The sequence below is a fragment of the Silurus meridionalis genome, chromosome 14 (genome assembly GCF_014805685.1).
Source record: "Silurus meridionalis isolate SWU-2019-XX chromosome 14, ASM1480568v1, whole genome shotgun sequence".
Taxonomy (NCBI): Eukaryota; Metazoa; Chordata; class Actinopteri; order Siluriformes; family Siluridae; genus Silurus; species Silurus meridionalis.
Genome location: NC_060897.1, coordinates 19,794,056 through 19,810,708, shown reverse-complemented (window position 1 = coordinate 19,810,708; position 16,653 = coordinate 19,794,056). Strand labels below are relative to the sequence as shown.

The following is a 16,653-nucleotide window of genomic DNA, read 5'->3' as shown; positions in this document are numbered from 1 at the left end:
GGTGTTGCAAATCCCAATTTAAACTGTTGTCTCGCTTTTTTATCGGCTCCGCCTCTTTTTGGTATTGCAAATCTCAATTTTAATTGTCGCCTTTTTTTATTGGCTCCACCTCTTTTTGGTGTTGCAAATCCCAATTTTAACTGTAGTCTTTTTTTATCGGCTCCGCCTACCACTCTTCCACTCTTTTTGGTGTTTGGTGTTGCAAATCCCAATTTTAACTGCCGTCTCTTTTTTTTTCGGCTCCACCTTCTACTCTTTTCTCACCTGTTGCCACACACACACACACACACACACACACACACACACACACACATATATACTGTGAAGTTTATACATTACGGTACTAAATTGCTCGCTAAATTATGTACTGTAATCTGTTAAGAAATGACATTATTTAATTTTTTTTATATTAATTTATATTCAATTTACATTCCCATGTGTTGGGTGTGATTTGATTAATTCGATCAGCACAAAATCCTCCTCTTCGCATTCGGTTTATTTACTGTTTATGAGCCGCCATATTGTTGGAAGGCTTTTCTCGTTTCGAGTCTAATGCTTATTCTTTAAAAATAAATAAATCAACAAATAATCGAATGAATCTAATAAATCAATCTGTAGCACATTTCCACTAGTTCCACTGTGATATTTGGGAATTATACGAGTCTATATTGTATATATGGTAGTATGGTGGTAGTATTGCTGCTTGACAGCTCCAAGGTTGTGGGTCAGTCTTAAAGTCCAGGTTACTGTTTGTCCAGAGTTTCCATGTTTTTAAAAAAAAGAAAACAAAACCTGTCTGTATTCCACAATTAGACTATGATCAGATCGTGCTTGTTGTGCAAGATCCAAAAGTCAGATTCAGTCATTTCTGGATCCTCTGTGTGAAGGCGGCGAATCCTGAGGGCACGTTCCCACACAGCGTTCACCTTAAAGGCTGCTTTGGTGTTGTGGGATAAAAATAGTCACCCTGTAATTACTAGAAATGATTTTGCAGGGAGGCGGGTGGGTGTGCGAGTGTGTGTGCGCGAGTGTGTGTGCGTGTGTTTACTGTGTGCTAATTTGTGGTAAGGGCATCATGCCATCATTCTGAACGCTGTTGCTTCATTTCTTCCAACTTGTTGTGATGCTGGATTTTTCATTCACAACCAGTCACAGGTACATTCCTGATACAGCAGCGTTATGTCTCACACACACACACACACACACACACACACACACACACACACACATTGTCTTGCAGGGGAATAGGACCACCACAGGTTGATTCTTAGCAGAATTCGATCCTTAAGTTAGATTTCTGTATTACATGGGTGTATACCGTATATATGGAAGGATGATGGTAGTATTGGATCTTGACAGCTCCGGGATTCTGAGTCAGAGTTCTGGTTGCTGGAGTTTCATGTGTCCTCATGGGACTCCGGTGTCCAGTTGTAAAAAAGATATGTATATATTACAGGTTTGGGCTACAATGAAATCATACCTCGTGTTTGAGAGATACAAAATCTGATCTGGTCATTATTACTGATTTATTTATTTATTTTTATTAATTAAGACAATCTTTCAGTTGAGCATCCAAGTTGGAAGATCTTATATTTACGTGTGGGTATTCAGAACCGGGTTGCTTGCATTTACAGTGAAACCTTGATAGTTGTTGAGTTTACAGTAAAGTACATGTACAATTCCCCTCGAAAAAGGAGAGTCAAAACCTTGCAATTTTTTTGTTACTTGTTTTTGAGGGGTCATAGAACGTAACCCCTAAGTATCAAGGTTGCACTGTAGTTCCTCAAAGGTGAGGTTTTTCTTAAGGAGAAGCTTCGAAGAGACGAAACGTACATTGTTTTAAACATAGGGGGAAAAGGGATAGAAAATACGCACCAAAATAAAAGAAAATAGGATCTATTGAATGAAGAAAAATATCTATGAAGAAAATGCCGCATCATCGATTTCTTCTTTGTTCCTTTTTGTCCCCCCCCCAGATTACCGCAGTGTGTCGTGAAGCCGCACTTTTCGCCCTGCAGGAGGACATAAAAGCCGAACTCATCGCAGTCAGCCATTTTGAATCCGCCCTGGCAGTCATAAAGCCTCGAGTGCCGGACTCGCTTCTTCGCTTATACGCCGACTACCAGCTGCAAAACGGCTCCGGATCCTTCCACTGACACTGCTGTGTGTGTGTGTGTGTGTGTGTGTGTGTGTGCGCAAAACATCTTCGGAACGAAATACCTCCAACCTTTATTACACTTGGGTGACGATACAACATAAACATGTACACGCTACCGACTCCTACTGTGTAAACGCCTATAAAATAAAAAGTGTTATTACGTAATCACGTCCCATCACGCCTGCATTTCTGTCCTGTTTGCTCGCCTGCATAACCCGTAGCGATATAAACGCTCGGTATCTCTTTCGTCCGGTCCTCTATTGTGCGGATATTTGCTCTGAGGAGAAGTTCTCCAGCCTCCAATGAGTTACAGCTCCATAAAAGTTTTACTCCGTCGCAAAAACGGCGAGTTTTACAGCCGTGGCGCGTTTCGGTTTTATTAATTTACTGCCGGCTTGATCCTAGGAGACGGCCGGAGTGCCATGCAGGCATTTAGGCGTGCTCTTAAAAAAAAAAATACTGCAGATTAAAATGGATAAATCACTTTAAAGAACAGCCCGTAGTGAGATGTTTAAGTGATTTATTCCTTTTTCTAATTACTCGTGGTACTTAGCGAGGTCTATCCAAACCAGAGATTCCGGTCTGGACTCTGGATGCGATTTGAGAGTCCGTAACAACCCCACAAGTCGTTTACGCCTCGTCGTTTGGTGCGGATTGGAGACCCATAAGATTCCAACCTACGGGATTATATCCGCTTAGTTTGTCCAAAGAATCAGCTGAAATAATGGACCATGCCTCTTGTAAAACTCATCTAAGATGTTCTTCCTGATCTTGTGATCCAGTTCATTCAAGACCAGTTCAATGGGATTTAGGTGTAGGCCTAAATGGTGTTGAAGTATGGAATACGGAAAAAGGAGGAGAAAACACATTCAGGTAAAGTTCTTGAATTCAAGATGGTTGCAATGACTAGGTGTAAACTGAGTGTAAATAAAGCCTGGCGCTAATGCAGTTTTGGCGCAGTCATGGATTACAGGGAAGTTATTTCCGTCGTTCTTCATTTTGTTTATTTGCTTAATTATAGAAAACACGTGATCCCATTGATAAAAGCTGTGTGTTTAATGCAATTACTGAAGGGAAAGTTAAACCTGCCGCTTGGGAGCCGCCATTTCCATCAGAATGGGGAATAAATTGACTTTGCATTGAACTCTCCAACACCTCCTCCCTCTCTCCCCCACTCCCCCTGTTTTTCTCTCCTGCTTGGATCCGGAAGTGGCGCATCCGCCGATCTCCCCGCGCGCGGCCCAGAGAGGGGACGGGGGAGGGGCTTTCAGTCTCAGTCTCTCTCTCTCTCTCTCTCTCTCTCTCTCTCTCTCTCACACACACACACACACACACACACACTTTTTAAGGCCGCGCGCGCAGGACCGCTCCTGGGTTTAACCCATGCAGCTCCGGACGAGCGCAGGTCGCGTGAACATCCCGTAATATTCACTTCATTTACACAACTTTTATTTTTGTATAACAATTTTCTGATCCGTTTCTATTCTGCGCACCCCATAATACTTTGCGAAAGTGAACATCCCATAACATTGAATTTCGTTTTTATTATGCACATCCCATAATATTCAATTAACTGTTGTTTTATGTACATCCCATAATATTCACTACGTGTTCAATAGTGTACGTCCCGTAATATCCACCTACTTTTATTTATGTGCATATTCAAATAAGTTTCTATAGTGTACATCCCATAATATTCCATTACTTTAGCTTATGTACAGCCCATAATATTCAAATAAGATTCTAGGTACATCCAATAATATTGGTTACTCTCCGATAGTGTACATCCCATAATATTCAAATAAGTTTATACATACATCCCATAATATTGCGTACTCTCCGATAGTGTACATCCCATAATATTCAAATACGTTTCTATGTAAATACCATAATTTTGCGTACTCTCCGATAGTGTACATCCCATAATTATCCATAACTTTATCCTATGTACATCCCATAATGTTCATCTACATTCATTTATGTACATCCCATAATATTCAAATACGTTTCTAATATGTAAATCCCATAATACTTGCTTACTTTCTGATGGTGTACATCCCATAATATTCAGATAACTTTAATTTAATGTAGGAAATTTACATAATATTTAAAATTTTATGTCCATTTCAGAATATTACATTTCCAAGAAGCGAACTGAAAATTCCCAGTAATAAGAAGGTGAATAAAAGAGCAACGTTTGCAGTTTTTTCTCTTTAAAACACATTTCACTGAGTTTGGTGCATGTTTGGGTTCTGGTTTTGTTGTATTTCAGTACAGTTTTAATCGCATCTGTGTTCAGATCCTCATTTCTGATCATTTGCATCGTAGAGATCTTTTCCGATGTAATCACAGCCTCTGTAGATAATGAAAAGTTAAACAGATCCATGTCTATTTACTGTTCGTTCTCTTATTTGTTCTAAAAATAATAATCATAATTGAAATTTCTGAAAATAGATGAATAAATCGGGTGCGTTCACATGCCCGGTGTTTCGAGCGGTAATCGAGCCGACTGTAAATGTGCACAAATGTCTGTTAAACAACAGTAACAAAAGCTGCAGCTCCTCGACGTGTCTGGACCTGTGATGAAGCCACAGGCTTTGAGAGGACAATAATGATGATCCTTACAGAGGTCAATCACCTCCGTCCCGCATTCAGGCAGAGCGGAAACGACCTGACTTTAATGAGCAGGTCCACCTTAAAATAAATAAATAAATAAGGAGGCTTTTAAGGTCGCACAGGTTGTCTGTGAAGTGTTGGGGGCTTTTTTATTACTTTTCTGTCGAAGTGCTGATTAAATATGCTGTTTTTATTTCACAGTAGCAACAGTAATAGAAGTAGAACTAATACTAATATGTGTCCCCTCTTATAAAAAAAGGTCCAAATCCTGTCTGTGGACAAACTCAACGTTCCACCTTAAAAAACCCTTCGCATCACATTCATTCTCTCTCTCGCCCTCCCTCCCCATCCGGCCAATGAATGAGGAGCGGATGCGGCGTGTCCGTTGTGATTGGCCAATTAGATCGCTCGCTTGGTTCCGTGGGGGCCCCAACGGTAAAGCTCTCATTCATCTCGGCGAGCTTCTGACGACAGAAAGAGAGCGCGAGCGAGAAGGCGCGCGCACACACACTTTTACACACACGCACGCACGAACTGGCTTTTTTTTTTAAATACAGCGCGGAGGGAAAAAAAAAAGAAAATCGACCAGCAACTATTTATTTTGTGCGAGATATATTTAAAAAAAATACATCGAGTGGGGACTTGAGACATTGTTTCCTATCCGGGATCTTACACACGGCTGGAGGAATTTCTGGGTGAAATGTTTTAATGGTTTCGTGTTTGAAGTCGGGAAACAAACGGTGCGCCCTTTTCCCCTCAGCTCGGCGTTATTGGGTGCGCAGACTCCCGCGTGGATTTTAATTCTACTTGATTGAAAAAAAATATATTATTTTTTAAAAAGGATCGAATTTAGACGGGACGGAACAGGACATCAGGGCTTGTGTGCATGGCCGTGTGTGGATATTTAAAAAAACTGGCAGGTTGATGAGCCGTGAAACGTCCAGAGACCGATTTTGGAAGCGCAACATCGGCTGATGGAGTTCTCGTCATGGAGGATCGCGTATAGGTGCGTATGCGGAAAATAGAAGCCAACGAGCAATAATAATATTAATAATAATGATGATGATAATGACCTTGTGGTTTTCACGTGTCTGTATTATCGGTGCTGGAGTTTTGGTTTAGTGAAGTGGCCGTGTCGCGCATTGCGCGGGCTGCGCAGCGTCGGAGATGCGCAGGTAAAATATGCGCCGAAAAAAAAAAAATAGAAATGCGCGCCGTGTTTGTTTAGCGCCCTTATTTCCTTTGCAAAGCAGAAGCTTGTGTGTGTGTGTGTGTGTGTGTGTGTGTGCGCGCGCGTGCGTGTGTAAAGCCACTCCGCTCCCAAACACCCCCTTCCTCCCACCCCTCCCCCAGCGGGCTGCCTTTCATTCATAAGTTTTTACCCCCCTCTGCCACTTCCACCTCTTTCTTTACCCCTGCTTACACCCTTCTTTTACCCTCTCCTCCACTTCCCCCCATTTCCGTCCGTTTTATCATCCTTCCACCTCTCCAATTATCCCCCTCCTCCAGGCAAACCTTTTCTTTGTTTTTGTTTTTAATCCAATAAATATATCTGTAACTCCTCTTCCACAGATGATCACCTCTACTTCCACATCATTACCCCAATTTCATTTTTGTCTTCCTACATTTCCTCCCATTTACCCCCTCTTCCTTCCACTAATCCATTTACCCCTTTATTATCCTTCTTCCTCTCCTTTTTATGCCCCACCACCACCACCGTTCTGATATCTTTTACCCCCCCTTTGCCACTGACCAAATTTCCTCAACCACCCACGTCTGTTGATCGACTGCTTTTTTCTTTTTACTACCCGTTTATGCTTTATGACCCCAATCTCCATCTGTTTTTACCCCCTACTTTTACCCTCCAAGTCTTTCCAGCTCATCCCAGGCCCCTGGGTTCTTTTTTTTTTCCTCTCCCAGGGGTCTTGCGAGATACTGTCCCAAACCCCAGAACAAGTAACCCGGTTACTAAAATCACGTGTGTGTCGATGATGTGTAAGGTTGGGTTTTTAGAGTTCCCACTTCAGGAAAGGATAACGGACAGGACGATTGAAGAATCCAGATTATTTTCTAGGTCTGTTTACATCGAATGGCTTTGTTTTGTTGTTTTTTTTTTTTTATCCCAAAGCTCAGTTCGTATCAGCTGTGTTGGCGTCCCGGGCCGTAATCTTTTCCCAGTGTCGGTCAGCCATACAAATGCAGATGGGGGAGAGTTTTTGAGCTCAGTCCAACATCTCGTCCGGCTGCCACCCAACGAGCCCGGAGCGTGTTGGCCGGACGTTTTTAAAGCGAACTTATTAAACCTGGAGGAACAGAGTTTGTGAAGATGCAAAGCGTTTCAGGAATCGATCTTTCACACTTATTCCTGCACGCACACCGTTTTAGTTTCTCAACCAGCTGCTTTATGAGACCGGGAAACCAATTCACACGTTTGCGTATTTGAATACAGCTCGAATACAGCCCTCGTCTGTCTTACCAACCCTCACTCTTTTATAGCCCCGGTTGTAAATGGTTACTTCCTCCCGGCTCAGGCCAATAAAAGGCTGCATGTTGGTGCGGGGCAGTACAGCCAAATGATATTGCTTGCAGAATGTGGGGGGGTTAATGCTTGGTTTGGCACGTTTCAAAATTCTATCTACCTTCCACAGCATTGAACCGTTTCCGTACGAGGGTTTTTTTTGTGGCTCGTTTGACTTGTTACTGTTGTTTGTGGTTGAGCGACCTGATTTCATTAAGAGCCAGAAAAACTAATCGCGAAACCTTTTTTTTTTTACCAAACAAGATGTATGAAACACTAGTAGTTTCAGTAGAATCACTGTGAAAGTACCGATCGTGGTTTGTCACGCGTGATTTTGATCCCCTTCTCCTGTCCTAATGTAGATTCCAGTGGTTTGTATCGATTCGGGTTTAATGTTCCGTCTCTGTCCTTCAGGTTCTCCGATGTTCCCGGACTGCATCGTTCCACAGAAAGTCGTTGATTCGGTCAGATGGATCGCGGAGGCCACGTGGGCGCCGTTCTCTCTCTGGATCAGATCCGCTCTATACGCTCCAAGAACGAGTACACCGAAGGCCCCGTGACATCCGCGGCACCCTCGCCACCGTCGACGCGCCAACCGTCTGCGGCGCCCTCGTGGCGCCCGTCGCCTCCTCCCCGGACGCTGAAGCACGAGCGAACTCACGAGGTCATCGTGGTTAACGTTAACAACAACAATTACGGAAGCGGCGGCACCGGCGGCGGCTTCTCTCCTTCTTCGGGTGGCTCGCCACCCTTTCGGCATGTGGTTAGGACGCAGCCCAAATCGCAAATGGCGCCCTTGCGGCCTCTGTTCGCTCCCTCGGACACTCTGTTGAAGTCGAAGCAGGCGAAGTCGAAGGGCGAGTCGTTGCTGTCGTCGTCTTCTTCGTCCTCGTCGTCCTCGTCGCACCAGCTGATTTGCGAGAGCTGTGGGAAGTGCAAGTGCGTCGAGTGCACGTCGCCTAGGCCCCTTCCCTCGCGGATGGTGTGCGACGGCCAGTGCGTGTGCTCGGCCGAGAGCGTGTTGGAGCACGGCACGTGCATGTGCCTCGTCAAGGGCCTTTTCTACCACTGCTCGAGCGAGGGCGGAGACGACGCGGGCGACTCGTGCGCCGACCGGCCGTGCTCGCTGACAAGGCCGCGCTGCCCGGCGCGCTTCCTCTGCATGGCCCTCATGGCTCCAGTCTTCCCTTGCCTACTCTGCTACCCTCCCTGTAAAGGGTGCCTGAAAGTGTGCCAGGTGTGCCACGACCGCCTGCGCCGACCCGGCTGCCGCTGCAAGAACTCAAACGCCGTCTACTGCTGGAGGGACGGGCAGGGACACGCTCACGCCCGGCAAACCCACCTGAGCGGGACAGGACACACACACGAGACACTAACAAAGACGGAGCCGAAAACACAGGCACTAACACACACAGGATTAAGGGCTTCTTGTTTTTGGCCCCATTCGGCTTCCATACTCAAGCTAAAACACGCACGAGCCGAATATGTGCTAACACACACAGCAGGGAGTCCAAACCCACGCTAACAAACACACCGAGGGCTGAACGCGTGCCAGGCATGTGCCGCTAATCAGTTATGCAACGGCAAGAAATTCTATATTGTTATCGTGGATGCTTTGAAATCTCACCAGTGCCACTGTGGTGTGAGGGCAGCATTGCAGGTCCTTACAATTTGCCAGCACAGGCAATCCCTATAACACTCTAGTCTGCAATGCGTAAATATAAGAAAAGCAGCACTGTATCTTTGTCATATCGCAATATTAAACGTGTTAAACAGCACATGCCTTTTAAAAAAGTGCTAACACACAGTGCAGGATGCAGGCTGAGTCCCAGGATCCGGGGGGAAGAGGACGGACAATGATCTTGTCACAATGCTCTAAATAAACCCACCTGTTCCTTACCGATCTGCTGCTAGGAGGATGGAGGATGAAAAAAAAAAAAACCCAAAACCACTCGTTTATAATCTGTCACTTGGCAGTTTCTTTTATTTTTGTTTGTTCTGTTTTGTTTTTTGGTTTTAACAAAACCAGTGTCTTAAACTGACTGCGGGTCTGCTCAGCTACTCCATTAAAAAAAAAAAAATGAGAGAGAGAGAGAGAGAAAGTGGGGATTTAAAAAAAAAAAAAAAAAAACAGGCGGAAGAAGCTAAGTAAGTAAGCGAGAGACAAACCGAACCGAATCTGTGAAGGACTGTCCGGCCAGCCCATAATACTGTAGCTGTTCCCAGAGCGCCGTAGCAACCTGGTATTGTTCTCACACCGAGGGCTTCCCGTGCCTTCCCGCAGGTCGTCTCCGTGGAAACGACCCCTCCGTCTGGTAGCATTTCCGGACAAGCGGACATTCTCACACACACACACACACACACACTCCGTGGCATTCTGACTTGTTTGGTTGTTTTTATTTTTTTGTTTTCTCTCCCCTTTTCTCATATTTTTGTAAAAAAAAAAAATTGTATGTTCAAATCCATCAGAGGAATCCGGGCTATTTTTTCAAAAGTTACAAAAAAAAAAAAAAAAAGAAAATGTCTGTTTTAAAAACATTTTGTTTTTGTCATTGTAAAAAAAAATATTTATTAAGTGAAGCTCTATTATTTTATGATATTTATTGCGAAACAAAGACAGTCTTAGATTTACTCATGTCTGAATATAACAGAAATATCAATACTGAGAAAAATTAAAGGGTGACACAAGCGTTATGTTAACTTTACTGCAGAAATATATGAATTAACTAATAACACATTGCCTCCTGTCTTTATTTCTGTGTGTGTATGGATATTCGTGTGTCTATCTCTCCATCTCTCTATCTATCTTTTGATTATGTTCAGGTCTGCCAATTTAGAGATGTACATGTGCGTACCTTCATGAAAACTACCTACCCATCCGTTCTAGTGCCCCAGGTTCTTGTTTCCATTTTCCTCTCACTTATTCTTTCCAACTTTCTATCATTCTCTTTGTCTTGTTTTGAAATGTCTCCTGAGACATATGTCGAAACTTAAAAACAGGCTTGAAATTTTTACCATGTTTCTCGGTCTGTTTATCCATCTATTATCAATCCATTTATCCATCTCACAAGTTTGCCTCTGTCACTTATTCTTCATGTCTTAGTGTCTCATATTTCATTCATCCCTCCATCCATCAATGATCTATCTTTTAAAAAAGACATGAAAACTTCTGTCTGTCTTTCCACTTGCAACAGGTCCCAGTGTTTCCATTTTTCTGTCACTGTTTCCATTCCTTTCTTTCTATTTACCTATGGTTTCCCCCTTTCTCAGTCACCAGCTGTGTGTGTGTGTGTTAGGTCCATCTTGAGGCCACCTGTGTGGTGACCATAAAGTGTGTGTTATCTCTGCCTGCTTTTATTACTCAGTTCCTGCTGCTCCAGCCTCTGACCCGGAGTTCCTTTCTGCCTCTCGACAGAAGAACGTTGCTCCAGTTGTGTCTCTAAAAAACACAAATCAAGCCAAGTGTGTGTTCAGCTACATGGCAAAGTTTACACTGATAATCTGGCTTTATATTCAGCGTAACTCTGAGGTAAATAGTTTTGCTCGCTGGTCCACAATTATCAAAACGCATCACCTCAGAGAAGGTGGCTAATCTCTCTGACACACTTGTCCAAGCGGGAATTTACCTCAGCTTCTTTAAAAAAAAAAAGAAAAGAAAATAATCAACCAATTTTCTACAGTATGTCTTTAATCGGAATCTACGCTAAGTAACAGGCCGGTGTGGGATTTATGCTAATGCTCACGCCCTTTAAATACATTTTTAAATGCCACACTTTAATATTAATGCTAATACTTAGGAAATCAGCATTTCGTTCACTTTGTGCTAAATTTTATGCTAGTGCTAATACCTTCCTGCCTGTTTCAACAGCTAATTCTCTACAGTGTAAAAAGGCAAACTTGCTAATGCTAGTGCTCGAAAAAAGTTATTGAAAGTCATTTAGAGTCAAATTTAAGATTGTTAATGTGCCTAAAAGCAGGACATCATTATTTTAATCTTTTCTAATGAATTTAAAAGGTTTTTTTTAAACAATTAGCTAAAGTGGAGCGGCCATTTTGTGCCTGTGAAGAATGTTTTTACTACAAGATTGTTTTAGTGGCTTAGACAACAGGAGCGAGACGACTCTCTCCCCCAAATGGAGCTGTGTGTGTGTGTGTGTGTGTGTGTGTGTGTGTGTGTGTGTGTTTTCTCTCCCCACAGGAATGCACCTTTTGTCGCACTAAAAAGCCTTTTGTGTGGATTTGTGGCCCATTTCCTGTCAGAGCTGTGAAGAGCCATTTGGCTTTCACACACACATTCACACACCCCACACACACACACTCCCAGTTTTGAGTACACATCAGTCCCATGTGATTTTTAGATACACAAAGACAGCTAAATGCCTTACAGATGCTACACGCATATAGCATAGACAACTACATCTCATACACACTAAAAGTTTTACACCAAGTTGTACACTCCAAAGCATACACACACTTTACACACAGCAAGCGCTTACACGTTTCTGTCTTTCTCTCACACATACATGGATATACACACACACACACACACTGTTCATAAATTCCTCAGTTGATCCAGTCAGTGTGCGTCAAAAAAATCCCCACTGTGTGTATGTGTGTGTTTGTGTCTGTAGGTGTGTGTGTAATTTTTTTCTTTGTGTATCACACCCACACACTCTCTGCAAGCGGAAAGAGAACTTGACTCCATTTCCTCGAGGTGCTATTTACAGCTCTGACCTCCACACACACACACACACACACACTCACTCAGGCTGCTGCGTGTATCAGCACGCTCGGAAACAGGGTGAGTCATATAGGAAGCCACACACACACACACACTTTCAGTCAACCTCAAACTGCAACTCACATTCGACAAACGTAACCGTGCATAATTCATTCTTCCCGTTATATACGTGTGTGTGTGTGTGTGTTTTGGCAATTGCCTGCATTGGCACACACTGTAACAAGTAACAGGAAATCTAGCATAAAAAATTATATAATTATCATACAGTAATACTGTATAATCTCTCTACAGTACTGTGTGTATTGCCACGAGGTTTTGAATTAGCCTTTTCGAACTTGTTAGTACAATGTTTTGCCAATTTATTTAACTTGTTTATTCCTTTTTTATGTATTTATTTCTGCATTTTTCTTAAGTTAGTTATGTAACTATAAAGCTTTCTATTTTTTTCTATTTTTACTACACTACCTTGTTTTCCTTTACTTCAGTTTCTTTTAAATATTTCCTACTACCTTTAATGTTTTTTCCCCCAATTACAGTACCGTTTCCTCTTGTGTGTTTTTATTTCTATTTCCTACATAAACTACCTCCAGCTCCTCTAATTTAATGCAGTGTTTCCTTTTAGTAATTAGTACTAACTTTAGTTTTTTTGTTCTATTTTCTACTACTTTTATGCAACATCATACTTACGAGTAATGTTTCTTTTTTTACTGTTTCCAACTACACTACACACCTCTATTTCCTCTTTCGTGCAACATCGTTCACATCGTATCCACGTGCAATGTTTCTATTAACCATTTCCTACTTGTGCAACATCCACCATGTGCAATGTTCCTTTTCATTTTTTTCTATTACACCACCACTATTTCCTATCTTGCGCAATGTTTATTTTTCTTTCATTCATTTTCACTGTTTCTTACTGCCAAACGGTCTTTTTTGTGCATCATGCCTATTGTTTTTTCGATTTCCTACCACAGTACCTCAGTTTCCTTGACTTTAGTACAATATGTTTTTTTTTATTATTATTATTTCCTACTACACTACCTCTATTTCTTCTTTTACGCAACATCATTCCCGTGTGCAATCTGTTCTTTTTAACTACCCGAACAATCACTGCGCTATAGTCACTTTCTGTCACGGGCCAATGTGTATTATTCTATGCTCTAAACCAGAAACAAATTCCTTGAATGCTTAGGCATTAAAGCCAGTAATTCTGATTCCGATGAATAGTTAAGTATGTGTTAAGTATGTGTAATGTAATGAAATGTAATGCATGAATAAGGTGTTGAGTGAATTTAGGTGCTTTACATAAAAAAAGAATCTCTGAAAGCATTATTTAGGAGCTAAAAACAATTGATTTATATCTACCGTAAAAAAAAAGCTGCTATTGCTGGGCCTCGGAGCCAGGCCCTTATCCTGTTTTACTCAGGAGGGCCTGGAATATCCAACGAAATAGGATGCAAGTAAATGGCTCTTTTTTTTGTTTACTTGCGTAGCTATATGTTTTTTGAGACCGCTTGATTGTGTTGTGTGTCACTGTGGCCGTTGTGCTGTGCGTTTGGGCCGTTTTGTGTCAGGTTTTTTTGGTGGCTGGAACATTCGCTGCTCAGCATACAAAGCGAGGCCATGTGAGAGGCATTCACAGTTCTCTAACATTCACTGTCTCTCTCTCTCTCTCTCTCTCTCTCTCTCTCTCTCTCTCTTTCTTGCTGAATGAGTTCATCCTGAATGGGTCTTGGCTTCCGTCTTTGCTGTGTGTGTGTGTGTGTGTGTGTGTGGGTTCCTCATTGATTCGGTGATTCCTTTCATCAGTATGCCTTGATTGATCACAAGCTCTTTTGCGATCTATACAGGAAGTATTTCACGGCCCTTTACACACACACACACACACACACACACACACACACACACACACACACACACAAACACAAAAGGAAAGATGACTGATTTGGCCTTCAGATAACATCCCGTCAAATTCAATCAGAGAGAAACGTGCTGTGTGTGTGTGCTTGTGGGTGAGTGTGTGTCAGAACAAAAGGATTTCTTTAGTGTTATCATGGGGCAACACCACTTTAAACAATGTCCCCCCTCCCATTCACACACCACCATCACCACTATCCCCCTACCCGGGGCTATTAACCCCAACAAGAGCCACTTCCTGCGCTATTTATACGTAAACGTAGTGCTCTGCCCTCGCAGGACAAAAGAAATCAACAATCCCTCATCCCTTGTCATAGCTCTGCTTCTACATGCTGACAGGAAGACCAGGGGGGTTAGGGGGGGTTAAAATCAACATATAATTGTGTAAAAAAAAGGTTTGGTCCATGGTTCTGTGTAAAAAAAATAGAGCACTACGTTGTGTTTTAGAACTGTGTGAACCATGTTGGCTAAATAGTTACTCCTTGTCTTTCCTATGAGCAGTTTATTTTAGGAATCTGACAGTAGCCAAGACTAAAGCTTGTTAGGTATTTAGCTACTAGCTAGCTGGCTACGCTGCTAACATTTTGTTTTGCTAGAATGCCTGAATGTGTTTTGCTAGCTAATTGACTGCTTCTAACAAAGGCATGTGTTAAACTAGCCGGACCTATTTCAAAATGTTTATATGAAAACAAAATAACACTTCCAGAGATGCCATCTGTATAACTCCAACCTGCTTAATACAATAAACCCTGAATATCAGCTACCCAGATTTTTAGCAAACATGCTGCAATGTGTGGATAACTAGCTGGAGAGATAAAATGGTTATTTGTGAGTTCTTAACTAGCTAACACTTCAACAGAAGCTAGTAAAACATTAAACCAATCTGAGTAACTCTGACTAGCTGAATGCATTAAATTCCTTGCTAACTGTTTTCTTAGCTAAAAGGCACCACTGACAGCCTTCCTGTATTACACTAGCTAGCTGGCTATATGTAATGTAATATAATTAACTAATAATATTTATACTTCAATGACAAACACTTTTATGTAAAACCGACCATTGGGTTTCCTTTTTTAAGCTGTCAGCTCACTAGCTATCTAGCTAACATTCTATAACACTTATAAATCATTAAGCAACCCTCTGTGTAACTCTTAACTAGCTGACTACATTTAATAACTTTCATAGGATTTAGCAGCTAACCGGGTTGTTTGTCTTTGCCAGGGCAAGTCCTCGTGTTTAACACTAGCTAGCTGGCTTGCTGTAAAGCTTCAAAAGAAGCTAAAACTTTAGCTGACTTCTGTGTAACTATCTGGCTACATCTGTTTGTTCTTCTTTCTATAAGCTGCTATCTAAATAGCTCTCAAGGTAACATGTTCAAAAGCTAGTTAAGTAAGATTGTGATGGGTGTAAAACCTTCCCAGATCGCTTTTATTCAGCGATTATATGCGCTCTGTTATGTTAACTAGCTAACATAGTTCAACACAAGCTAGTCAAGCATTGAGCTACCTTTTGTGCAACTCTTATCATGTTGTTCTTTTGATCAGTCTCAGAGATTTATACCTGTTTTTATGTTTTTTGCATTGTTCAGAAATCTTTAAAAACGTCCAGACAAATACTAGGGACTTCGAATGATTTCTGACCTCCCTTATAGAGTGTTTGAGTGTGGGTGTGTGAGTGTGTGTGTTAGGAAGGAGGGGGATTTTTTTTAAAGATTAGACTATGTATCCACCCAGATGGTTCCTGTCTACTGGGCTTTTTTAGTTTACTTCCTGATCCCCCCATCTATATCTCCTTCTCTTTTAAAGGCCTGGAAGTTGTCTTTTATTGCCCAGTTGTTCGGAAGTGACCTAGTGCCCTTGATTAGATAGGGCTGAGTCCTATCGGCCTCTGTCAGTTAAAACTCTCTCTCTCTCTCTCTCTCTCTCTCTCTCTCTCTCTCTCTTTCTTTATCACCCTCACTGTCTCAGCATGGCTGCTTCTGTGTGTGTGTGGAGAGAGAGGATAACAATGGAGGCTTTAGTGTGTCCTACTTTCTGGTCAAAGAGGGGGTGCGACAGAAAGAGAAAGGGGAAGGGAAGCGACAAACAGAGAGAGTGAAAGAAGAAAAGAAACACAGGAGGCAAATAATACAGAGAAACCCGACCTATGATATCCGTAGCGCACTACAGAGCGAAAGTTAAGGTGTATGAGAGTGTCGATGTGGCTGTGTGTTAGTGTGTATGAAAGAGCTTTCGAGTGTTTTAGGTGTGTATGTGTTAGGGGATATAGATTTGTGTATCATATTACTGGATATCTCTATATTATATGTGTTTAAGCGTAAAGTGAAGGTTTATGTGTATACACACACTCACACATTTGCATCTCAGATGGACCCTAATGGTTTTTAAAGCCGAAAACAAAACGATCAGGTGTCGGAACCCCGAGTGTCGGATCACAGTATTGATGATTGCACTAATCCCTCTACAAGTCCTTTTCATCTCACTGGGTGAGATCTCAGACATCTACATTCCCAACACACACACACACACACACACACACCTCCCATCCCCCTCAAACAGGTGAGTCTTTGAGATGCTTGATAACATCCTGCTATTGACTCTTTATTGATCTGAGCTGTTGCTTTTCAATGGGCCTCTTCTTTCAAAAGAGCCCTAAAGCTAATCACAGCCATCTCTCCTTATGACCCTACAGATCCTAGGCGTG

General features: G+C 42.2%; 2 protein-coding genes across 4 annotated transcripts in view; both read left to right on the top strand.

Annotated features, from left to right (window-relative positions):
* spata5 (spermatogenesis associated 5) overlaps positions 1-2,323 on the top strand; it is a 77,782-nt gene extending 75,459 nt beyond the window's left edge. Inside the window, 1 exon segment of the mRNA XM_046865803.1 lies at positions 1,977-2,323. Coding sequence (XP_046721759.1) covers positions 1,977-2,156 — 180 coding nt within the window. The 3' untranslated portion in view covers positions 2,157-2,323.
* A 2,885-nt stretch (positions 2,324-5,208) lies between these two features.
* Positions 5,209-10,025, top strand: spry1 (sprouty homolog 1, antagonist of FGF signaling (Drosophila)). Of its 3 annotated transcripts, none has more exons than XM_046865800.1 (2): positions 5,209-5,780; positions 7,707-10,025. In XM_046865800.1, exon 2 carries the CDS (start codon positions 7,762-7,764, stop codon positions 8,815-8,817), a length of 1,056 nt encoding a protein of 351 aa, XP_046721756.1. In that variant the 5' UTR covers positions 5,209-5,780; positions 7,707-7,761; the 3' UTR covers positions 8,818-10,025. The 3 variants fall into 3 exon arrangements, with proteins under 3 accessions (XP_046721756.1, XP_046721757.1, XP_046721758.1); XM_046865801.1 differs by lacking the exon at positions 5,209-5,780 and adding an exon at positions 5,816-5,949; XM_046865802.1 differs by lacking the exon at positions 5,209-5,780 and adding an exon at positions 6,243-6,848.
* The last annotated feature ends 6,628 nt before the right edge of the window (positions 10,026-16,653 follow it).